The sequence below is a fragment of the Thalassophryne amazonica genome, chromosome 12, assembly GCF_902500255.1.
Source record: "Thalassophryne amazonica chromosome 12, fThaAma1.1, whole genome shotgun sequence".
NCBI lineage: Eukaryota > Metazoa > Chordata > Actinopteri > Batrachoidiformes > Batrachoididae > Thalassophryne > Thalassophryne amazonica.
This window is the reverse complement of record NC_047114.1, coordinates 33,171,373-33,198,133: the sequence shown is the minus strand read 5'-3', so window position 1 is coordinate 33,198,133 and position 26,761 is coordinate 33,171,373. Positions and strand designations below refer to the sequence as shown.

Here is a 26,761-nt window from a genome sequence, read left to right as displayed (position 1 = left end):
ACATCCAGGTTTTGGAACAAGACATGCTGCCATCCAAGAAACGTCTTTTTTAGGGACGTCCCTGCTTATTTCAGCAAGACAATGCCAAGCCACATTCTGCACGTGTTACAACAGCGTGGCTTCGTAGTAAAAGAGTGTGGATACTAGACTGGCCTGCCTGCAGTCCAGACCTGTCGCCCATTGAAAATATGTGGCGCATTATGAAGCACAAAATACGACAATGGAGACCCCGGACTGTTGAGCAACTGATGTCGTACATCAAGCAAGAATGGGAAAGAATTCCACCTACAACGTTTCAACAAATGGTGTCCACAGTTCCCAAACATACCACTGTCCCAGCTTTTTTGAAACGTGTTGCATTCATCCATTTCAAAAAGTTTTATCAGTTTGAACATTACAGATCTTGTCTTTGTGGTGCATTCAATTGAATATAGGTGGAAGCGGATTTGCAAATCATTGTATTCTGTTTTTATTTACATTTTACACAATGTCCCAACTTAATTGGAATTGAGGTTGTATCTAACAGTACCCAATCTATAGCTTGTGGATCCTCACGAGCAACACGTAGTGATTTTTTTTAAATAGCTCATTTTTTGAAGCGATGCTAAGTCATAAAGTTATGAATAATTATGAATTGTTAGAGGTGTGGTCACTCTGAGTGCTACTATGTGCCAATGAGCCGTGTCCAAAACCCCACGAGTATAGGCACTGCTAGCTACTATGGACTGTCCCGTGTTTGTCATTTTTGAGCATTTTATTACAAATATCTGAGATAATATGGCTTGTGGTGCAGTTAATTGTACTAATGGGTCATCTTCGAAGTCTCTGCTCCAGTATTACCTTTCGGTTGGCAGCAGATACTAATAAGCGGAACCGGAATGATAATACAACCCCTGGCAAAAATTATGGAATCACCGGCCTCGGAGGATGTTCATTCAGTTGTTTAATTTTGTAGAAAAAAACTAAAGTCATTTCAAATGGCAACTTTCTGGCTTTAAGAAACACTATAAGAAATCAAGAAAAAAATTGTGGCAGTCAGTAATGGTTACTTTTTTAGACCAAGCAGAGGGAAAAAAATATGGACTCACTCAATTCTGAGGAATAAATTATGGAATCACCCTGTAAATTTTCATCCCCAAAACTAACACCTGCATCAAATCAGATCTGCTTGTTAGTCTGCATCTAAAAAGGAGTGATCACACCTTGGAGAGCTGTTGCACCAAGTGGACTGACATGAATCATGGCTCCAACGCGAGAGATGTCAATTGAAACAAAGGAGAGGATTATCAAACTCTTAAAAGAGGGTAAATCATTACGCAATGTTGCAAAAGATGTTGGTTGTTCACAGTCAGCTGTGTCTAAACTCTGGACCAAATACAAACAACATGGGAAGGTTGTTAAAGGCAAACATACTGGTAGACCAAGGAAGACATCAAAGCGTCAAGACAGAAAACTTAAAGCAATATGTCTCAAAAATTGAAAATGCACAACAAAACAATGAGGAACGAATGGGAGGAAACTGGAGTCAACGTCTGTGACCGAACTGTAAGAAACCGCCTAAAGGAAATGGGATTTACATACAGAAAAGCTAAACGAAAGCCATCATTAACACCTAAACAGAAAAAAACAAGGTTACAATGGGCTAAGGAAAAGCAATCGTGGACTGTGGATGACTGGATGAAAGTCATATTCAGTGATGAGTCTCGAATCTGCATTGGGCAAGGTGATGATGCTGGAACTTTTGTTTGGTGCTGTTCCAATGAGATTTATAAAGATGACTGCCTGAAGAGAACATGTAAATTCCCACAGTCATTGATGATATGGGGCTGCATGTCAGGTAAAGGCACTGGGGAGATGGCTGTCATTACATCATCAATAAATGCACAATTTTACGTTGATATTTTGGACACTTTTCTTATCCCATCAATTGAAAGGATGTTTGGGGATGATGAAATCATTTTTCAAGATGATAATGCATCTTGCCATAGAGCAAAAACTGTGAAAACATTGCTTGCAAAAAGACACATAGGGTCAATGTCATGGCCTGCAAATAGTCCGGATCTTAATCCAATTGAAAATCTTTGGTGGAAGTTGAAGAAAATGGTCCATGACAAGGCTCCAACCTGCAAAGCTGATCTGGCAACAGCAATCAGAGAAAGTTGGAGCCAGATTGATGAAGAGTACTGTTTGTCACTCATTAAGTCCATGCCTCAGAGACTGCAAGCTGTTATAAAAGCCAGAGGTGGTGCAACAAGATACTAGTGATGTGTTGTAGCGTTCTTTTGTTTTTCATGATTCCATAATTTTTTCCTCAGAATTAAGTGATTCCATATTTTTTTCCCTCTGCTTGGTCTAAAAAAGTAACCGTTACTGAGTGCCACAGTTTTTTTTTTCCTGATTTTTTATAGTGTTTCTTAAAGCCAGAAAGTTGCCATTTGAAATGAATTTAGTTTTGTGTCATGTCTGTGATCTGCTTTTTTTCTACAAAATTAAACAACTGAATGAACATCCTCCGAGGCCGGTGATTCCATAATTTTTGCCAGGGGTTGTATGATTGACAGAACAGCACCTTACTATGCCCCCTACTCTCAAGATAATGTCCCCCTGTCATGTTCAAAGCACAAACTTATCTCTTTTCCATCCCAGTTAGCACTAATCGTCAGAATAGCAGATCTCCATATTGGAAAATTTACCCTCACTAACACTAGATGGCACCACACAAGCTCCCGTTCTGCCATTCCGTCGCTGTTCTGTCAAGAGTTTGGGGCATCTAATGCTGACCTATAGCCTTATATAGTGGCTAAATAACTTGATTATTTTAATGGTGAGACCTGATTCCGCCAGTTACCAGATATTCTGGTTCCATTTCACCTATAGTTCCAGTGACACCGACCGAATTGTGCCCCCTAAAAATTGGTCCGGTCATTTCGGATCACAGCAGCACATCTGAGTCTGACTCTCCACACCCAAAGCCATCAAAGGGAATAAAGTGATTATTAACCATCAGATGACAAAGTAAAACCTCTTAAATAATTATAAAGTCAGTTTTAAGCAGAAACGAGGCCGTTTTAAGCAGAAACGAGGCGCTAATTGGTGAACCACGGCTGACGCTCTGAAATGACGTAGTCGCAGCAACAGTAGCACGTCAGCTGTGGCGCTGTGATCGGTCCTCCATCTTTTATGATGAAATAATGCTGAATTCATGTGGAAATGATTGTTGTACAAACGCTTCAGATATCTGTTGCTGAGATAGATGATGACTGGAGTGCAGTTTGAAGCAGAAACAACGTGATAATCGGTGCACCACGGCCGACGCTCATAAATGAAGCATGCGCAGTGAAGGCAGGGCAAACCGATTTTTTGAGGGGACCGTTCAGTTGGCGACACTGATGATTAGTAGCTCCCTGAATGCCATTCAATTTATTGGCCCAATGAAAAACAATGAAGGACATTGTCATCACATTCTAAAAAAATCCCAGGGTGGCCAGGACAGGATGTGAAAACAGGACATGTCCTAGGAAAAGAGGACGTTTGGTCACCAAAATAAAACACCAAGGGTAGCCTGTTTGCTTTAGCTTGTTTTGCAACTCCATGTTGGAGTGGGTGGGGGTAGGGGAATTCAGGTTTTTGCCCTGGTCACACTGGTCTTCCCCACACTCCACCTCTACCCATTTATTGGTCAGCTGGGAGTCAAATGCTGGTGCTTCATTTCAGTTTCAAAACCACTCTTCAGAAGATCTATGGGTGACAGAGGGTTTGTCCAGTAAATATACAGTGTATGTTTAATTCCCATGGGGCTATTTTAACACAAAGAGACCGTGTGTTCAGCATGTTGGCTTCCATAAGGTGCATATCTGGTTTGTCAGAGTCAATAGGGCACTGCAGGCTCGTTTGAGGGCGGGCACTAAAGGGGTAAAATATGACATAATTTCTCTACTTCTGGGGGAAAAAACCCATTGCATTTTCAATGGGTTTTTGAGAAAGTTACACGCAAACAAAGTGAAAATGCAAAGAAAAAGTGACGATGCCATGGGAAAGTGGACATGTGTTGCGGTTTGTTTATGGGGACCAAAAAAAAAAAAAAACACTTTTCGCGACTGCTTCGGTGATTGCAGCCGAAAACAAAACAGTATACCATTTATCCGTGTGAAGTTAAGCCTTGGTTGCACTGAATAATAAGCCATGAATAATGAACCACGCATGGGTGTGTCAGTGATTATTCAAAGAATGGTCCACATTTTACACCGTCACGTATCCACTACTAAGGCGCCTCTATGTGCCTCTCTGTACCTCACATGTGCCAGGTATCAGCCTCTAGTGAGCCAGGACCGACCTGTCATTTGAGCCCCGTCCAGCCTCGAGTGGCTCGTGTCGCCGCATATGATCCATGTCAAGCTGCATATGATCCATGTAGCACCATGTAACGTGACGTTGGTGCACATTTAAGTATGGATTTGGTCCAAACCTCCAGCCCTCCCACACTTGGTCCCTTTAAAGTGTGGGTTTTGAATTCATAGCATCCATACAAGATGTTGTCACATTTTTAAATGCAGTCCAAAAAAAGACGCTCCAGTACAGTCTGGCCAGTGTGCACATCCCTGCGTCAGGCTGCAGTTCACCTGTGTTCCAGAGTCATTAAATGCACCAGACCAGTTCGAACCGAAATGCGGGTTCCTGGACAGTCGCCTCTGCACGCCTTCTCACTGGATTTATTTCTTCCGTGGCTTCGCTGGGTTATTTCTTCCAAGGCTTTAAACACACAGTCATTTTGACACCGTGATCCAATTTTTAACTGTGTGTTTGTCTGTTATTGTCTGCACAATCACTCTTTTACGAGCTGGGGTTTTGCGTAAATGCTCTTCTTGAGTGGAAGTCGTGTCATTGCGCACACACAGCGGAGCTCATCTGATACATTAAAACAAGTTGTTAAATCTATCATAAACATACTTTTACAGCAGCTTATAAAGAACATGCAACTGTTACCAAGCTATTACAATATAAACATTACAAATAATTACCTTTTAAGCTGTTCCAAATATGTTCTCCTCCTCAGTGCACGAGACAGAGAGAGGAAAAAGCTGCAAATGTCCTGTATGATTCCAGAAGCGATTAGAGGTGTTTTCAACATCCAAGCTCTGACAGAAAATGATTAGTCCGCTACAAAATAATTATTTTATATACAGCGTCTGGCGCACAAAGCAGGTGGGATTGTAGTGCGCAAGAGGGCTGAGCCTGTCCAAAATAGCCAGTTCAGTTCTCGTAGCCACTAGGTGCTTAGATAATGGGCTTTTAACAGCCTCATCCTCATCACAAGCGTGCCTCTAAAATCCTCATTTGTCCTTGTAGTACCTCGTACACAAACTATCCCACGCTGTTGTTGCTAAATTTTGAACTTCTTGAAATTAGCGCCACGCTCAGAGATGAGCCTCATTTGCCAAATATTCTGCCTCTCAGAGCCACTATTCTCCCACAATTGTTGAATAACTGGACACGTACCAAAAACAAAAAACAAAAAACCTTGCTACATGGGTCATTATTCATCCTTCATTATTCGGTGGGCTTTATGCAGGGCTTTATGCTGTGTATATATTGCACAACGGCAGCGGAGGTCCCCCTAATAAGTGATCAAATCCCGCGATGTCACGCAGGTTTCAAATGAGACAGTGGTGCCATATTCAATTTATTTATACACTGGGGGCGTGATGTAGTTCATGGGCCAAGCAGGATTTCAGTACCACTTAAGGTGACGAAACACCACTTACAATCCAGCCTCAGGGTACCATGGCCTACACAAAATTGAAGTACAGCCATCCCAGGGTGGCAGCTGTAGCCAGGCAGGGGTCAGTAAAGAATTACACAGAGGTCAAAATGTTCTGCTCCAGTCATGTTGAAAATGATACCACATTATTTGTCTGATCATAACGATCCCAAAAAGGTATAGTTTTGACTATCTATGCCTGAATGTTCTGGAGTTATGGGGTAAAAACAGCAAAAATGGTAACAAAGCTCAGTTTTAGTTTATACAGGGGTCAAAAGTAAAAAAAAAAAAGATGACACATTTGTTGTGAAGATACTGTGTTAAATGGGTTTTTGGGCTTTGTTGTGCTTGAACTCTGACCAATATTATGTTCCAAAAGCATCTGAAGACACCAACTCAAGTCATATTCCCAAAAATTTGATGAATATCTGTACACCCATGTTTTTTTTGTTTTTTTTTTTATTAAACCCTCACCCATGTTACTGGTTACTGTTTTGTTATGAATAGTAAATGATTAGAATGCTGGCAGAGGCTAATGAGTTAGCACTGCAGGACACGCAGCTAACGCTATAGCAGGAAAGAACACCAATAAGAGCAATGGACAATTTTATATACGAGTATTTACAAAAAAGTAACTGTTGGACAAAAATAAATGTTAGAGGTAAATACTGTTTTCTCACATTGCAATATTTATCAATAAATTGCATCATGTAATGTTAGTGTAAATGATCCATGAGCTCCAACAGGAACAAGAGTGTGTGATTTTAGGGTTTACATGCATTTTTGACTGTTAAACTTTATTTAAAAAAAAAAAAAAGGTTGGCAGACCTAAAGTTAGCTGAACTAAATTTTGCAGAAGTTAATTGGTTTTATAAAGATTTTCAAAGTTAGCTAATCTGCTACTGAAAAAGTCAGTGTCACTAGTTAGCGGATTAGTGGAACTTCAGAACTTACTAGTTCCTACTAGTTTTTGCCATATCGCTAACAGTGCTGCAAGCTACAAGCAACATGTCACTGTGTGAGCTTGTTCTTAATACTTCTGTTAATTCTATTTTGCCAGCCTTGTTTTGGTGTTGTCTACCCCGATGAAGAAAACCAGCGTAAAAATATGTTACAAACCAGTGTTCTAAAAGTTTTTTTTAATTAGTTTATCTTGTTTTCAGTTTTGCTGATACACATTAGGAAATCAACACAACTGTATCTTGAGAATGAAACCAAAACTTTACAATGAAATAAAAGTAAAAACTAGTGGGGGGGGGACAAAAATACACCTGATATGTTAGTAGAAGCTTGAAAAGGGACATTTCTGTTCATTTTTGACTGGACCATGTGTCTGTTTTTTCCTTCTGTCTGTCCTGAAGGCTCCTCCTGGGAGAGTTGACTATCAGGCAAATTCCTCTCCGATGTCTTCGTCATACAGCCTCAAGATGAAGTATGTGTCTCTGGGGGTTCTGGTGTTGCAAACTACCTCACTGGTCCTCACAATGCGTTACTCCCGTACCATCAAGGAAGAGGGTCCTCGTTACCTGGCCTCGTCTGCTGTGGTCTCAGCTGAGGTGTTGAAGATTCTCATTTGCACCCTGCTGGTCTTCAGAGACAGCAGTGAGTAACACTACTACTGAGCAAGACAGCGCAATGTACTGATGCATTTCATGATACACTGTTCTTACCAGATTTCAGTGTTTGGGCAACAATCTATCTGCTGAAGGAGGAGATTGTGGACAACCGTTTTGACACTATGAAGTTAGCCGTACCTGCAGGGATCTACACGCTGCAGAACAACCTGCTTTATGTTGCCTTATCCAACCTGGACGCAGCCACTTATCAGGTGACATTTAAATGTGCTGGTAGACGTGTTGTCTGCATGAGGAGGGTTTTCTTTCACCAGAACATCAATTCTAGGCTTGCATCTCAGATGTACCTTCTTTGGCAAATTGTAGCTGAAGTTTCAGGTCTTCTTTTTAAGAAAAGCCTCCTATACACCACTTCATCATGAATCTGTAGAACTGGTGATACAAAATGCAAAACATGCACTGTGCACAATTTCTCCAGTCACAGCCTCAGAAGCCTATGACTTCTTCTGGGTTGTCTTGGTGTCTTTCCTCACTCTTCTTCTTGCACAGTCAGTTTTTGAGAACTGTCTACTTCAGGCAGATTTACCATAGAGTGTCATACTGTTTGTATTTCTTGATCGCTGATGTAAATAAAATCCAAGACATATTCAGTGGAAATGTTGGAAATAGAAGTGTTCATGTATCCATCCCCTGACTCGTCTGAAGAAAACTGGCAATAAAAATGATTATTTACAGGTTTTAAACCAAAGTGGCCCATTACTTATGAAACCCATCTTCTCGGCTTTTACATTTTTAACTAGTTGAGTTACCCGTTCTACGCACGGGTAATAGAGAAGAATTTTAGCCATGTCATTGGATATTTCATGTCACTTTAGTTAAGGTGTAGTAAGTTGCATTTCATTGTCTGTACTCGTATGTTGTCACCATTAATTTTCACAGAGCAGTTTTTGACATTCATGAGACTCAAATGAATGTTGATAAAAAGGTGATAGCATGTCATATCACTGCAATGCTCTGGCATGCCACACACAGCAGGTACATTTTAATTGAAAAAAATGTGCACTTTAAGTCGCACGCGGTGTGTGCTGTCCCGTTCGGATTGTAATTAAAGTGCACCCTAGCCACCCGCTACTACATAGTAAGTTAAGTGTGATGCTTGCTACCTGACTTGAACTGTGAAAATAAGGGCTCCAGTGAGTGGGTCGTGAGCTAATATATAAGGCTGACCGTGTGTGTGTGTGTGTGTGTGTGTGTGTGTGTGTGTGTATGTGTGTGTGTGTGTGTGTGTGTGTGTGTGTGTGTGTACATACGCTTTCAGCCTTAGGGCCCCAGTGACCTCCCCCTTGGTGCCCCCAGTCACCATAGTGAGTTTGGTGTGAATTACTTAATTACTGTGGCTCTGCTTAGCAAGCACACACACACACACACACACGCACGCATGCACGCACACACGCACACACACACACACACACACACACACACGGTCAGCCTTATACAGCATATTAGATAAATTCATATTCAATTGTAGAGATTTGCTTTCAGTTTGAGTTTAAGGACCATGATTTTAGAATTTTTTTATTTGTTGTAGTTTTTGTATTGGAAATGGCATAAACAAATTAAAAAGTGTGAAATATCAAATTCCAATTAGGTCTTCTTTGAGCATTCATCAACTTTTCAAGTCTTTTGTTGTCCTGTCCCAACTTTTTTGAAACGTGAATCCATTTCAAAATGAGCATATATTTGCACAATTTGGGTTGGAATTGTTCACAATTGGAATTGGGGTTGTACAACCCCAATTCCAGTGAAGTTGGGACATTGACATGGATGCCTGCAACACGTTTCAAAAAGCTGGGACAGTGGTATGTTTACTACTGTGTTACATCACCTTTCCTTCTAACAACACTCAATAAGCGTTTCAGAACTGAGGACACTAATTGTGAGTGTCATGACTGGGTATAAAAGGAGCATCCCCAAAAGGCTCAGTTGTTTACAAGCAAAGATGGGGCGAGGATAACCAATTTGTGAAAACTGCATGAAAAATAGTCCAACAGTTTAACACCAATGTTTCTCAATGATCAACTGCAAGGAATTTAGGGATTCCATCATCTACAGTCCATAATATAATCAGAAGATTCAGAGAATCTGGAGAATTTTCTACACGAAAGTGGCAAGGCTGAAAACCAACATTGAATGCCCGTGACCTTCAATCCCTCAGGTAGCAATGCATCAAAAACTGACATCATTGTGTAAAGGATCTTACCGTGTGGGCTCAGGAACACTTCAGAAAACCATTGTCAGTTAACACAGTTCGTCGCTACATCTACAAGTGCAAGTTAAAACTCTACCATCCAAAGTGAAAGCCATACATCAACAACATCCAGAAATGCCTCCGCCTTCTCTGGGCCTGAGCTCATTTGAAATGGACAGACGCAAAGTGGAAAAGTGTGCTGTGGTCTGATGAGTCCACATTTCAAATTGTTTTTGGAACTCATGGACATCGTGTCCTCCGGACAAAAGAGGAAAAAGATCATCCAGGTGTTCCCAGCGCAAAGTTCAAAAGCCAGCATCTGTGATGGTATGGGGGTGTGTTAGTGCACATGGCATGGACAACTTACACATCTGTGGCACCATTAATGCTGAAAGGTACATCCAGGTTTTGGAGCAACACATGCTGCCATCCAAGCAACATCTTTTTCAGGGACGTCCCTGCTTATTTCAGCATGACAATGCCAAGCCACATTCTGCACGTGTTACAACATTGTGGCTTCGTAGTAAAAGAGTGCGGGTACTAGACTGGCCTGCCTGCAGTCCAGACCTATCGCCCATTGAAAATGTGTGGCACATTATGAAGCGCAAAATATAACAACTGAGACTGTTGAACAAATGAAGTCATACATCAAGCAAGAATGGAAAAGAATTCCACCTACAAAGCTTCAACAATTAGTGTCCTCAGTTCCCAAATGTTTATTGAGTGTTGTTAGAAGGAAAGGTGATGTAACACAGTGGTAAACATACCACGGACCCATCTTTTTTTGAAATGTGTTGCAGGCATCCATTTCAAAATGAGCAAATGTTTGCACAAAAACAATAAAGTTTATCAGTTTGAACATTAAATATCTTGTCTTTGTGGTGTGTTCAATTGAATATAGGTTGAAGAGGATTTGCAAATCATTGTATTCTGTTTTTATTTACATTTTAAACAACGTCCCAACTTCATTGGAATTGAGCTTGTAGGTAGGTAGATAGAGATAGATAATGTATATTTCTGGTTTCAGTGGTTTGTGTGCTTTGCTCCATACAGGTGACATATCAGCTGAAGATCCTCACCACAGCACTGTTCACTGTCTGCATGTTGGGGAGAAGTCTGAATTGGAATCAGTGGGTGTCGCTGCTCTTACTCATGGCTGGAGTGACTGTGGTGCAGGTAATCAGCATGTCAATCAAAGCCCCTGTGCACTTTGTAAGCACACAACTACTGTGTTCTATGAAACATTGTGTTAGGTTTCTGAGAAGTGGGATGAATGTAAAGCCAGGCTCCCAATGCAGATATTGGGGACCAGTTTGCCTCCCGATAACAAAAGTGAGGAAATCAGGGCAAATTTATTTTAATAAAGGAGACAGAGTTTGTGTTTCCTCCGATTATTGCTGACTACACGGATGAATCCTGTGACATGAGTGCCAGTGCGCTTGTGCCACATAATAATACTCCATATAGTCTGTGGCATAGACTGTATGGAGTTGATGGTTTAGTGGTTAAGCAGTCCCTTACCAAAAAGTAGTACATGCAAGTATGTTTCAAGTATACGTCCAGTTTACTTTTTATATACTTATCAGTACTATTTTTTGGTAAGGGGTGGGCTTCAGACCAGAGGATCCTTGGTTCAAACCCTAGTCTTTTTGGGCAATCACTACGGACCCTTGGGCAAGGTCCTTAATCCTCAAGTTGCTCCAAGTTGTATAGTGAGCGCCTTGCATGGCAGCACCCTGACATCACTGTGTGTCTGGGTGAATGCAAGGCATTGTTGTAAATGCTTTGCGCTTCTGATATAGATGGAAAATCGCTATATAAATGCAATCCATTTTCCTTAAACCTACAGTTATTACCGCATTTTCCCACAGAGCTAAAAATCTATGTTAGTATCTCAAAACTGTCTTCTGTTGAAGAGTGTGTCATTCTTTTCATGGAATTTATGCTATTGATTTTTGTTGCACAGTAGAATCAGGAGACTTCTGCGGACAGAACAGTTGTAACCACATGTCCATAATCACCTACTTTTACCATATAGATATAATACACGTGTATGATATCTATGCATTTGTCAGAGTGATTGCACCCCTCTGCTCATTGCTCACGAAGCTGTGCATTCATGAAGCTGTCCCCCGCCCCCCCATGCACGGTTACAGCAGAAAACTGAAAGAACACCTTTTGATAATTGTCTGCTCTGGTCAGCATTCACCCTGCTCCAGTAAAATCAGTCAATGCTCACTCCAAAACAGAAAATATCCATCCATCCATATTCTATACCCGCTTACTCCAATTAAGGGTCATGGGGGGCTGGAGCCTATCCCAGCAGTCATAGGGTGTGAGGCAGGGTACGAGCTGAACAGGACCCCAGTCTGTCACAGGGCCACATATACACAAACACATTCACAACCGCATGCACATCTATGTACAATTTAAAATTTCCCCAGTCCACCTAACCTGCACGTCTTTGGATGTGGGAAAATGTGAAAACTCCACTCTAGTATTAATTTTGTCACCTATTTAATTTAGTCTTAAGCCCCCATCACACATAGCAAGAATGTGCAGGAACCAGGTTGAAATGACAAATATTGCCATAATTGGACCCAGTCGGGAGGGAAAGAGGCATGGTCAGCCGTGTCAGAATGCAGCCAGACTACCTCGTCCACACCTGCACGATGGCATCCAAAACGTATGTAGACAACAGGTAGATGACACAGACTGCTGTCAGATGGCCATAAAAGACGCTAAAGACTGCACGATGTCCAAACGTCTGGATGGCAAACACAGGACTGGAGTGGGTGGGAGCGCTGTGTTCCTCACATGCACAGGCAGGGTTGAAATGATCACTCAGCTGTGTGTCTGTGCGTGTGTGTGTGTGTGTTCATAATGGCTGCATGAGCCACTAAGCGTGCGTGCGTGCCACTGGACACCTTTGCTGAAAGTTTGATGGCAGAGGGACAAGCAGTCACACCATGCGTCAGACGCAGCCTTTCCAGCTAACCTTTTCTTTTTTGCTCACTTCAGGAGCACAACACACACCTCCTACAGAGTTTAGATGGTGATCAAGTAATAATATGTATATTACAATGGTGAGATCCATTCAGCTCTGTGTCTGACGTGCACTATATGACGCATTATTGCGCATGAGACCACGGAGAGGCGCAGTGGCACATGGTACTTTTGGTTTGATTATGTGCTGTTCACACCCACTGTACAAGATGAATGTGTGCCACATACATGTCATTACATATCAACATTTAATTTGCCCTCCCTGGCCGAGGTCCAGTGGAGGTGGACATCCATGGCACAACATGCTGGCAGGCTTTGCTGTGACCGATCCATCTCAGAGCTCAATCAACCGCGATCAGATCGTTTCAGATGCTGTTTTGATGCCATCAGAATATGTAGACTGCGATCAGATGACGCAAAAACTGCATATAGACCACCGTCAGATTTGCCTCCCATCTTGATGGCACCAAGATTGTTTTGAACATGTGCAACACACTCAGGACAGCCGGGGCAAATGGGAGCAAAAATGTAGATGCTCACAGACTGCTGTCCGTTGGTCTTCAGACCGTATTGTGTCATTCTGATGCCATTCGGCCTCAATCGGAGTATGTGTGATGGGGTATTAGTTGTAGTCATGTGTCAAATGGCCTTATTATTATTAGTAGTAGTAGTATTATTATTGGAACATGGCAACACTGTCAAAGCTGACCAATATGTGGACACTTTGCAAAAGCTGTGCGCACGCTTGAAGCACGTTCATCATGCTGAGGAATTTCCACACACACGTCAACAAACACAGGATGCATTTTCACTGCTCAAATTTTACAAGCTCTTACCACTCCCTGTGGCATTTTTCTTTTTTTGAAGCTGAAAGAACACCTGAAGGGACACTGTTACACTAATGATGCAGAAGTGCAAGCAGCTGTGCATTGCTGTTGTCAAGAGAAGACACCCAATTTCTTCACCAATGGGAGGCAAAAACTGCAAATACAAATTCTTTTTCTCAAAATTTACACTCATGTCTTTTGATGCTTTCTCAAGTGACAGCTCAAACACTTCCTGGGGGTTCATGTACAAAGCGTGCTTACGCACCAAAAAATGTGGCGTATGCCTGTCTCCAAGCCAACGTTCAGATGTATCAACGGTGAAATGACCGTGGAAATGTGCGATGAGTCACGCAAAAATCCTGACTGGCGTACACACGTTTCTACAGCTATTGTTCCACTGCAGACATGGAAAGGCGATGCTGGGAACCGTTAATAGTGTGAAAACAAGAAGTCATCAGAGTGATGTGCACATCAGAGACACACTGATGAACAGTTAACACACCCACGTGTTTGGAATTATATGGATGGATATAAAACCATGCACAAAGTGATGCGTAAAATGGCACTAGCAGTTGCTGTGTTAGCGTCAGAGGACCTTGCAAATGGTGCAATCTGACGTGAGCGTGTGTTCAGGGAACGCGAGGATTTACTTGCAAATGACAATGATTGGCTCATAAACTGATTTTGATTATCAAGGCCACTGATACTGGAGTTGCACGCAGAACTGCAGCCGGCTCAGAATGCAATACGGTGAGGAGCCAGGTGGGTGTCTGTGTCCACACAGATGCTGTCCACACTGGGTTTCATGGAAACAGGGGGATTTCAGTGTGAGCTGGCCGATCAGTCAGGAGTGTGCCAGTCAGCCTTGAGCCGAGCCATGCCAGCTGTGTGGAACGCAATCATCCGAAAGTCATCAGGTACATCCCATTCCAATATTAAAGCACCATTTGCAGTGAGAGCTGGTTTCCATATAATCTGAGCTATTGACTGCACACATGTTCACAACATATGCGCTGTGCAAATGCGCATCAGGCTGGTTTTTGGCACAGTGCGCGATGGCAGCTGCTTAATCAAACAAACAACTTTATTAATCCTGCAAGGGGCAATTAAGTAGCTGCTTGCTGTGTAAATAGTGTATTTGTGTAATTTATCCGAAAATAAACCAGCGCAGCCACATTTGGGCTTGTGGACATTCAGATATGTTTTTAGTTATTATTAATGTCTTTTTTTTTTCTTTTTTGCTTGATATTGAGAGCTGAAGAGCTTCTTAACAGGCTTCCTGTGTTCCGTATTTGTCAATAAACGTGTGTAAATTGTGAATGCCACACTGTCAGCAGAGGCGCGCCTCACCTTTTTAACGTCAGCGTGCTGTTTTGCGTGTCGGCCTCACACACACACACACACACACACACACACACACACACACACACACACACACACACACACACTCTGTAGCTCCCACAAACATTTTTGTAGTTTCATGATTAATCCGTTTAACAGCGTACCGAATAAACTGTCCCTGCGTGTCTCCACATAATTTCCCGTCATCAGTAGTATAATTTATTTTCTGTGTTCATGTTGTCTGATGTGACGTTGTGGGGAATCTCTGCTCCAAGGGCTTATTTACATAAAATTACATAAAATTGTTCTAACCAGGGACCTTCTGCTCTTAAACGAAGCGCACTAACCACTTGGCCACGACCCCTGTGAGCTGATCTGCATAAATTCCATTCATTGTTTGTGGATCACAATGTGTCCCAATATCACAAATATTTTAAACATGTTTAAAACTTTCCGATTGCTCAGTGTTCTACAATACTACATTTACCACAGACGGCACCCATTTTTAGGCCACCACTGGGTATAGAAGTTTTTGTTTTGCACCAAAAACTACAGAGTTCGGAGCCAGATATTGGCAAAGGGAGCCTGGCTGAAGAAATAATTCGCTTGTCACTTTGGGAGATGTTACATATGCAGAATTCAACATTTGGAGTATGTCTCTTGCATCTGGTCATCAGTTCTTTCACCTACACAGTGGCCCACAGATTCTGGAAGTGCATCTCAGGAGAAGGTTCTGTCTGCAGGATCCCAGTTTATGGGGCTGATGGCTGTGCTGATGGCTTGTGTGTCGAGCGGCTTTGCTGGAGTTTACTTTGAGAAGATCCTCAAAGGGACTAAACAAAGTGTGTGGCTCCGTAACATTCAGCTGGGTGAGTTGTTGTGAGGTGGTCTTGAACCACATTATGTAAGACATTTACCCATATCCCGCCAAATTTGACAGATACCCAAGTTATTTTCACGGTAGCACCTCCCACTTCACTGTCATTAGAGCTGGGTTGAAAAGATCGATCTGCCGATTTTAAATTGATTCTCATTTTAATTCCTACAGATCGATTCATACATCCAAAGATAGATTTTTTAAAAATATATATATACATATATGTATGCACTTTTCACCAGCGCTATAACAGCGTGCCTGAAAAAATTACGCTGCAGTTGGGCCATTAAGCTGTTTCTGACGGTGTGTAATGGAAAAATGATCATTTCTCTACATTGATTGTGGACACGCTGGATCTGATTTCGAAGCAGCCTGTCCACAATTTATTCATCAAGCTCAGTCAAAGCCATTTAAAAATGTCAGTCATGATGACCACAACTCTGTTGCTGCAGGCAAGAAAAGAGTTGTCCGCCGTGTAATTCACACAGTGGATTGTTTTATTTTTCGTTCGTCATAATGTGTCATTTCTGTGGGACAGTGCATGAAGGACTGTCGCAGAACTTTTCCTACAGCTGTGTTCTTCTCCTACAGCATGCTGTGCAGCGAGCGCTGCAGGTGACAGTTTAGTAGGGGAGACCGGGGCCATTTTCCCCCTGAAAATGTTTTAATTTATAACTCTCTGAAACACTATTGCCTGCATTTTCAGGGTCAAATTTTGTGAAGTAGTATTAATATGTTGCCTAACTAGACAATCAGGTAACAGCTCAAAAAACGGTTTTAATAACAATAAGCCAAATCGATATCGGATTGAATCAAAATAATCGATTCTGAATCTTAAGAATCTGAATCGAATCAATTCTTAAAATTTGAATTAATACCCAGCCCTACTATCCATCTATCTGTCTGTCTGCCTGTCACGTTAACCTATCTGTCTGTCTGTCTCTATTTATTTTGCCTGTCTGCCTATTTGCACGTTCATCCATCTGTCCATCCAAATATCTAGAGATAAATTAAGGGTTTCTTGTACTGTGAGTTTAGAACTAAAAGCTAAACATATAATATGTTTTTAGTAGGGCTGTCATTATACAGTAGTTGCATGAGTCAGTATGTATCACAATGCATAATTTTAGTACAGCCCTGTTCACAATAATGAAATAGGAGTAAATGTGTAATATTATAATAAATGCCTTTGAACTATAATTTGCGATATTAGATGTTATCTGTTTATCATTTGCACATTTTTATGAAATCACAGTTGATTCCAAAGAGTAGTTGATTTTGAATGTATCACAATAACACCGGCGCTGCTTCCAGAGGACCAGATTAATCTGTCACTGGCATATGATGTCTGCTATCGGAAGTATTCAAGAGCTGAAGCTACAGAATCTGCGCCAAGATGGACCATTTGTATCTTAAATGGCTCTGTGTTTTTTCTTTCTTCATCTTTTGTTAAAACCTTGTAACTGTTAGCAGTGGGTCACCCCTGCTGGTGAGTCTGGTCTGCTTGAGGTTTCTTCCTCAAAAACGCTAGAGGGAGTTTTTCTTACCACTGTCGCCTGTGTGCTTGCTCATGTGCTTTTATTTAGTTTGTCCTCTTTTCTTTTCTCTCCTACCTTGACTGATTGGGTGATATTCATGCAGTTATTTAACATAGGTTAATAAATACTTCTCAATCCTGAGCAAATAAATGACAGTCAGAAGTACTTCTTCACAAAACACTTGTATAATTATTCAGTATAGTAATGAAATTCTCCAAAGTGTCAAATACAGGGTAATTGCTTTGATGCAATGTCCACCAGTACATATCTACATAATATAGATCATTTTGATGTCATACCTGCAAATGATATTTCCATGTCATTTAATTCAAAGGTGCCTCAGTCAGTCCTCTGTCTCTCGCAGCCTCAGAACAGTTTCAACTGGTATTTCTGAACCAAACCACTTTCATGAAGACTCTTAAATATATTTCACATTTGAAACAGTCTGCACCCCCCCCCCCCCCCCAAAAAAAAAACCCAACAACAGCAATCTGTGATATATCAGTGGATTTTTTTTAATCTGTTGTTATGGTGCAGTTGTGCTGCCTGACCTTCATACTGATTAAACAGCGTCAACTGTGGCATAGTTTTTGACAAGAGAACTGGGCTGGGCTTTCTGGCACAGTTCTACATTGTTTTAAATCCTACGACTTAGGGCCTGATTTACTAAGATCCCAAATAACGAGTGCTGAATTGCTTGGACTTCCCAAACTTTTGCACGTTGGGTTGAGAACATTTTGTGGGTGATTTACTAAGAATAAATGTGCAAATGACAGCAGGTGGTAATGTAAAATAGACAGCAGTATGTAAATGAGGATTTTATATGTGCTCGTGACCAAAAGTGCAAAATGAAATAAATTTTGCTCCATTATGCACAATCTCTGCTACATAACTGAATGTGTTCATCATAGACTGTTATGGTGTTCATGCGCTGGCAATTAATAACACACACATGCACACAAAATCTGCAATTTCAGACATTTAATCATTGTTCCACTGACTGTATTTAAGCAAAGTGGTGGATAATTGCGTTCTGCAAGTGCAACGCATAGAAAACCGTCCACACAATGCACAGAGAACAGATCACGTCCTCCGTGATCATCCCACAGACTTCTACATGTTTCTGTGTGTGTTTGTGTGTATGTGTTGTGGACAAAGCATGACACAGGATGAGTGCAAAATTAATTAATTGGAATTTGATTGTGGGTTTCTTTAAGTTCTGTACACCACAAAAATATAATGTGGTTTACATTAGAAAATCAGAATCAGAATCAAATTTATTGCCTATTAAGTTCTCACATACAAGGAAACTGTTCTGGTGCCATTGGAGCATAAACAACAATAAAAAAGAAAATTCTCATAAAATTATGACTTTATTCTCATAATATTATGACTTTATTCTCGTAATATTATGACTTTATTCTTGTAATATTATGACTTTATTCTCGTAATATTATGACTTTATTCTCGTAATATTATGAGTTTTTTTCTCATAAAATTACGACTTAATTTAGTTCTAAATTTTTAAAACATTACAGTTGCCCTTACCTTAGCCTGTCCACCCTTGTTGTTGTCTGAAGATTATTCTCTCTCTTTATTCAAGAGCCTGGTCTTTAAGTTTGAGAGCATAATTTATTAATTTTGCTCATTCTCTGAAGCCTGATTTGTGCTTCTGTATCTCAGCATCTCTCTAGCAATGCAGCACCCTCTGCATTACTGTTTATTCTCTCAGAGCCCCTGTCTGTAGCCTGACGTGCACCTCTCAAAAATTAAAACTACACGTCATTGATGGAGACAGCACTGTGTGTGATTGGTCCCTTTTCCGGTTTCACTCCTTCCTCTCCCATCAGATTTAAATGTTTTTGCAATCATGGACCAAACAGAGCAACGTCTGGCAGGAAAGTCCACACATATAGCCAAATTTACAACACAGAATAAAAAAACTACAAAAATGCTGAAATGACCCACAATTTGTGGAGGGAAATTGCATGTAACATTTGCAGGTTGATGATTGTATAAAGAAGTGGAGGTTGTTGAGGGATAAATTACGTAGTCCAGAAAAAGGAAAAAGACCAGGAACAGTGGCTGTGCAGGCGGAAAGAAAGTCCCTGCGTTGTTGTTCACGTTGCGTCCCCTACTATTCCGGCGGCAAATTGCATTAGGACACCCACCAACGCAACAGAGAACTTCAAAAGGGTCGCGCTCACGTTGACATCATTGCATGTCCACAGAGTTATGGAGTTGTAGAAACATAAATCAGGCTTAAGACCCAGTATGTCATGGTTCAGATCTTCTTCTTCTTGTTTTATGGCAATTGGTGTCCAGCATGTGATTCACTCAGTACCTCATTCAGACCCAGAAAAATAAATCTTACAATTTTTTTTTTTTTTTTTTTTTTTGCATTAAATAATTGGCTTGGGTGAAAATAACATAAACATTCAGAAAGATTTTTTGTTCCTTTTTATAATGTAAAAATCCTTTACAGTGGACAGCAGGATCTGGTACTAACCAAATAATTCTTCCCATTTGCTTCCCTCGGGACGCAAACTCACGATCTCCAGCATGGGAGTCGAACTCTCTAACCAGAAGGCTAAAACCCTGGGCTCTGGCCTTGTGAACAGAGAATCCTTTTGAGCTGATGGGAGTGAGGTTTACTAACGACACATATGCACAGCGATACCTGCTGGCCTCCGTTACACCTATCCCAGCGGTCATTGGGTGAGAGGTGGGGTAAACCCTTGCAAGTCTATTGCAGGAAATGGACAAGGCACATATATACTCAATTTGCTTAAAGTTGTGGTGTGGTAAAAAATTGATATTAGGGAAAATGGTAAATGGACTGCATTTATATAGCCCTTTTCCATCTGCATCAAACGCTCAAAGCGCTTTGCAAAATTATGCCTCACATTCACCCGTATACAATCACACACTGATGTCAGGGTGTTACCATGCAAGGCACTCACTACACACCAGGAGCAACTTGGAGATTAAGGACCTTGCCCAATGGCCCTTAGTGATTTTCTGGTCTGGTTGGGTTTTGAACTGAGGATCCTCTGATCTGAAGCTTAACGCTTAACCACTAGACCATCACCTCAAGCACAAGAAGAAAACCTTCAGAGCTTTAGTGTTGAAATTGAGGCTTTAGCCTGACTCACAGTGACCTCTAGTGGTTAGTGCGCTGCTGCACTACAAAATACTCCTTTTGTTGAAAGCCAGCATGGCGTCCTGTCCAGGGTGTACCCCGCGTCTCGCCCAATGACTGCTAGGGTCTGATGACTGATAGGGTCCCACAACCCTTAATTGGGGTAAGCGAGTATAGAAAAGGAATGAATGAATATATATATGTGTGTGTGTGTTTATAACCCAAATGAAAATGACCCATGCACATCTGTTTGTGTGTCTCTCTCTTCCAGGTGGCTTTGGCTTTATTTTTGGCCTTATAGGTATGATAGTATATGACGGCCAGAAGGTGATGACTTCTGGAATGTTTCAGGGCTACAGCAGTATCACCTGGATTGTTGTTGTCTTGCAGGTTTGACACACTTCTCTCCATCACTTGACATTTTTTTTAATGAACGTGTTATCGTGGCCTGTGTTCGTGCAGATTGCCTTCAGACACTGTGTGTTGTCTGTGTGCAGGCTGGAGGCGGTTTGGTCATAGCAATAGTCATTAAATATGCAGACAACATCCTCAAAGGATTTGCCACCTCTTTGTCTATCATCATGTCGACCCTCATCTCATATTTTCTGTTGGAGGACTTTGAACCCACGAGGTACATTTATGCACACACTGCACGCTCACTTCACAGGTTTGCAAATAACACTGGTCAGCACAATTGTTCTTGCATGGAGTTTTTCCAACAGATTTTGGGTCATTTGGGGGCGCTGAATACGAATCTGGTGTTAGTTTTTGCCAATCACATCACATTTTTTGAGATATGAAAACATATTTCTTGTATCAAGCATTGAAATAAAAGCTGCAGTCTTGCACATCCATTCAGAGCCATAAACGATATTACAGCTCTTGTTCACATTTCGCGAACCTCGTTAAAAAAACTATAGTGGAAACCGGTGCACAGTGAATCACGGGGCACAGTGAATCAGTAGCTATATCTGCAAAACTACACACACACACACACACACACACACACACACACACACACACACACATATATATATATATATATATATATATATATATATACACACGAGGTCTGTTAGAAAAGTAACGGACCTTTTTATTTTTTGCAAAAACTATATGGATTTGAATCGTGTGATTGCATCAGCCAAGCTTGAACCTTCGTGCGCATGCGTGAGTTTTTTCACGCCTGTCGGTTGCGTCATTCGCCTGTGAGCACGCCTTGTGGGAGGAGTGGTCCAGCCCCCTCGTCGGATTTTCATTGTCAGGAAATTGGCTGATCAACTGCCGCTTTGCTTCATCAAAATTTTTTCAGAAAGTGTGAGAGACAGCCAAGTGGAAACCATATGGAAAATTCAGATGGCTTTCGGTGAAGATCTAATGGGGATCACAGAGATTAAGGACAATTACAACTGGATTAAAGACGGCCCACAGCGGCGGATGGCGCGCCGCGCACCGAGCGGCGATCAACAGGCTCAAAAGACCAGATCATTTCCAAAGTGAACGCTTTGTTGATCCGGGACGTCGTCTGACTACCAGAGAATTGGCAGGACAGCTGGACATAGCACTTTTTTGGCACATTCCACTGTTACAGTGGAGTTTTTGTAATGGAAAGAGGCGTGGAGAAATTCGCCACGGAGCCGCTCATGGTGCGGGATGAAAGCACCTCCGTGTTGGTCTCACAGGACAAGCCCTAACATGCCCACCTCTTGCACCATTCGGAAGATTCAGACGGCTTTCAGTGGCTTTTCAGTCGTGTGACTATCCGAGAAATTGTGGACGACCTGGACATGCCACAACATGTCCTGTGAGGCTTCATCACGGCGTTGCTTTTTGTTGTGTGCCCTGCGCCTCCGTCCCGACGCACGAATTCCTCCACACGTCTTTTCATGCCGAAAAAGTGCTGATGTCAAACTCTTCTGCCATTTCTGTGGTAGTCAGACGACGTCCCAGATCAACAAAGCGTTTACTTTGGAAATGAACGGCACATTCCACTGTTACAGGAGTTTTTTGTCATGAAAAGACGTGCGGAGGACTTCACGCGTCAGGACGGAGGCGCAGGGCACACAACAAAAAGCAACGCCGTGATGAAGCCTCACAGGACATGTTGTGGCATGTCCAGCTCGTCCACAATTTCTCGGATAGTCACACGACTGAAAAGCCACCGAAAGCCGTCTGAATCTTCCGAATGGTGCAAGAGCTGTTAGGGCTTGTCCTGTGAGACCAACACGGAGGTGCTTTCGTCCTGTGCCATGAGCGGCTCCGTGGTGAATTTCTCCTCTCCTCTTTCCATTATAAAAACTCCTGTAACAGTGGAATGTGCCGAAAAAGTGCTATGTCCAGCTGTCTTGTCATTTCTCTGGTAGTCAGACGACGTCCCGGATCAACAAAGTGTTCACTTTGGAAATGATCTGGTTTTTTGAGCCTGTCGATCGCCGCTTGGTGCGCAGCGCGCCATCTGCCGCTGTGGGCCGTCTTTAATCCAGTTGTAATTGTCCTTAATCTGTGTGATCCCCATTAGATCTTCACTGAAAGCCATCTGAATTTTCCAAATGGTTTCCACTTGGCTGTCTCTCACACTTTCTGAAAAAGTTTTGATGAAGCAAAGCAGCAGTCGATCAGCCAATTTCCTGACAATGAAAATCCGACGAGGGGGCTGGACCACTCCTCCCACAAGGCGTGCTCACAGGCGAATGACGCAACCGACAGGTGTGAAAAAACTCACGCATGCGCATGAGGGTTCAAGCTTGGCTGATGCAATCACACATGATTCAAATCCATATAGTTTTTGCAAAAAATAAAAAGGTCCGTTACTTTTCTAACAGACCTCGTACACATATATTTGCAGCAGTTATGCTATATATTTATGCATGAAGACATCCCCCTTATAAATTAGTGTTTTGTTTTGGATACGTAAATTTACATTAAATTTACATTTACATTTACATTAAGCAAAAAACTAAGTGTTGTGTGGGCCGCCAGAAGAGGAGGTACTGCTGGCCCACCACCAGAGGGCGCCCTGCCTGAAGTGCGGGCTTCAGGCACGAGAGGGCGCTGCCGCCACGGACACAGCCGGGAGTGACAGCTGTCACTCATTATTTCCTGACAGCTGTCACTCATTCTTCATCATCTCACTCCATAAAACCCAGACGTCATCTCCACCTCATCGCCGAGATATCGTACTTCTATGGAGGTAACTTTCTCTGCCAGCATTAAGTGATTCCAAGTGCTATTGTGTTGCAGCCGTCAACCAGAGGACCGGCGTGGGTCGCAACTGTTTCGTCCTACGTCCCGTCAGATAAGTGGTTAAACAGACGCTGCACGAGTGTGTGTTAAAGGTGGAGGTGGCATTCCCACCGTTGTTGTTACGGGGTGTACACACACCCACACTTGACTGTCTTTGCTCTTCGCCAGCAGTACCAGATCCGACAGTCTTGGACAGTGATCACCTGGGAATTCGGGACTTGGCGGCTCCAGTATTCACCAGGTTCGGTGGCGGCGGAAATTGTGTGGTTCCGGCTCTTCTCAGGACAGACGTCTTCTATCCTCGAGCCTGCCCACACGTCACCTTTGTGGATTGACTGTTATCAGATTCTGAGATTGTCTGTATATTCGTTGTGCACCTTCACAACATTAAATTGTTACTTTTTTGGCTCATCTATTGACCGTTCATTTGCGCCCCCTGTTGTGGGTCCGTGTCACTACACTTTCACAACAGGATATCTCGGCCAGCGTCATGGATCCCGAGGGGCGTCACCCATCTGTTGGACAGCCAATGGAAGAGCAGGGTGCACAGGCGTCTGCAGGAGGCATGCTCGGTGAGTTGCAGCAAATCCTCACCGCCTTTACCGCTCGGCTGGATTTGATGTCCGAGCAAAACGTCATCCTTAATTGCAGGATGGAGGCTCTCACCGCACAGGTGGAAGCGCGCGATCAGAGCACTGCTGCGGCTCCTCCTCCTGCCGACCCGGTGCCGGATATTAACATTCCACTGGTCGTTCAACGAACCCCCCCACCATCCCCTGAAGCATACATAAGTCCCCCAGAGCCGTACGGGGGTTGTGTGGAGACGTGCGCGGACTTTCTGATGCAGTGTTCGCTCGTCTTTGCACAACGACCCGTGATGTACGCATCTGAAGCCAGCAAGGTGGCTTATGTTATTAACTTGCTTCGGGTAAGGCACGCGCCTGGACTACGGCGCTCTGCGAACAGAACTCACGGTTGTTATCAGCATACACTGGGTTTGTGGGGGAGTTCAGAACAGTGTTTGATCACCCTAACAGAGGAGAGACCGCTTCAACAATGCTGCTGTCAATGCGACGGGCGTCGGTGCGCAGCTGAATATGCAGTCGACTTCCGCATCACGGCTGCGAGGTCCGGCTGGAATAACGTTGCGCTCCGCGCCGCCTTCATAAACGGACTGTCATCGGTCCTGAAGGAGCATCTGGTAGCTAAGGAAGAACCGCGGGATTTAGATGGGCTTATCGATCTCGTTATACGGTTAGACAATTGGTTGGAGGAACGCCGTCGGGAGCGAGGCGAAGGACGTGGCTGGGTATGCGCCGTCCCTCTCCCTTCCGGGTTCGAAAAGGGGCCGCCCTCCCCACGCTCCACAGCCGCAGCGCTCCGTGGGGCAACAGCTCCCCCTGCTGACGTTGCTAGGGAAACGCACAGGGCCAAACCGAGAACTGATGACAGAATGAGGAGGCTGGTCCGCGGGGAGTGTTTTCTCTGCAGCTCAAAGGCGCACATACAGAAAAACTGCCCCAAACGGCCACAACGACAACAACCGGCCTTAGAGACTGGGCTAAGGGGGGGTCATAACATTCACGCGGGACACACACAGATTGCCACACGACTCCCAGTTACAATCCTGAGCGGGGATTTAACCCTTCAAGCCCCAGCACTGGTGGACACGGGGTCAGAAGGGAATTTGCTAGACAGCAGATGGGCAAGGGAGGTAGGGCTCCCTCTGGTGGCGCTTCCTTCGCCATTGCAGGTGCGGGCACTAGATGGCACCCTCCTCCCTTTAATCACACACAAGACACAACCAGTAACTCTGGTGGTGTCTGGAAACCATCGGGAGGAGATTGAGTTTTTTGTAACTCCTTCTACCTCCCGCGTGATTTTGGGCTTCCCATGGATGTTGAAACACCAATCCCCCGGATTGATTGGCCGTCTGGGGTAGTGGTTTCAGTGGAGCGAAACCTGCCATCGGGTGTCCTTTAGGATCCTCGGTTCCTCCCGGTTTTACATGCTAAGGAGGAGGTCCAAAGTCCCTCCCAATCTGACGGCAGTGCCGGTTGAGTACCACGATCTTGCTGACGTCTTCAGCAAGGATCTGGCACTCACCCTTCCCCCGCACCGTCCGTACGATTGTGCCATTGATTTGGTTCCAGGCGTTGAGTTCCCGTCCAGCAGCTGTACAACCTTCTCACGACCTGAGCGCGAATCATGGAGACCTACATCCGGGACTCATTAGAGGCCGGGCTGATCCGGAACTCCACCTCTCCGATGGGTGCAGGTTTCTTTTTGTGGGCAAGAAAGATGGCGGACTCCGTCCATGCATTGATTACAGGGGGCTGAATGAGATTACGGTTTGCAAACCGATACCCGTTGCCATTGTTGGATTCCGTGTTCACCCCCCTGCATGGAGCCAAAATCTTTACTAAGCTGGATCTTAGAAATGCGTATCACCTGGTTCGGATCCGGAAGGGAGACGAATGGAAGACGGCATTTAACACCCCGTTAGGTCACTTTGAGTACCTGGTCATGCCGTTCGGCCTCACCAACGCCCCCGCGACGTTCCAAGCCTTGGTAAACGACATCTTGCGGGACTTCCTGCACCGATTCGTCTTCGTATATCTGGACGATATTCTCATCTTTTCTCCGGATCCTGAGACCCATGTCCAGCATGTACGTCAGGTCCTGCAGCGGTTGTTAGAGAACCGACTGTTTGTGAAGGGCGAGAAGTGCGAGTTCACCGCACGTCTTTGTCCTTCCTGGGGTTTATCATCTCCTCTAACTCCGTCGCCCCTGATCCGGCCAAGGTTGCGGCGGTGAGAGATTGGCCCCAACCAACAAGCCGTAGGAAGCTGCAACAGTTCCTCGGCTTCGCTAATTTCTATAGGAGGTTCATTAAGGGCTACAGTCAGGTAGTTAGCCCCCTGACAGCCCTGACCTCTCCAAAAGTCCCCTTCACCTGGTCGGATCGGTGCGAAGCCGCGTTCAAGGAGTTGAAACGACGGTTCTCTACTGCGCCAGTTTTGGTGCAGCCCGACCCTAGCCGCCAGTTCGTGGTTGAAGTGGACACCTCTGACTCAGGGATAGGAGCCGTGCTAATCCCAGAGCGGATGAGACCGATAAGGTCCTTCACCCGTGTGCCTACTTTTCTCGCAGGTTGACCCCGGCTGAACGGAACTATGACGTCGGCAATCGAGAATTCCTTGCGGT

At 43.6% G+C, this 26,761-nt stretch overlaps 1 protein-coding gene across 5 annotated transcripts in view; it reads left to right on the top strand.

Annotated features, from left to right (window-relative positions):
- LOC117522524 (UDP-N-acetylglucosamine transporter-like) overlaps positions 1-26,761 on the top strand; it is a 49,624-nt gene that overhangs the window by 18,044 nt on the left and 4,819 nt on the right. For all 5 annotated transcript variants that reach the window (XM_034183967.1, XM_034183968.1, XM_034183969.1 and 2 more), the window contains 6 exons: positions 7,120-7,360; positions 7,432-7,586; positions 10,634-10,756; positions 15,449-15,623; positions 20,583-20,701; positions 20,809-20,942. In XM_034183967.1, the coding sequence (XP_034039858.1) occupies positions 7,120-7,360; positions 7,432-7,586; positions 10,634-10,756; positions 15,449-15,623; positions 20,583-20,701; positions 20,809-20,942 (947 nt within the window). The remainder of the gene's footprint in view (positions 1-7,119; positions 7,361-7,431; positions 7,587-10,633; positions 10,757-15,448; positions 15,624-20,582; positions 20,702-20,808; positions 20,943-26,761) is intronic.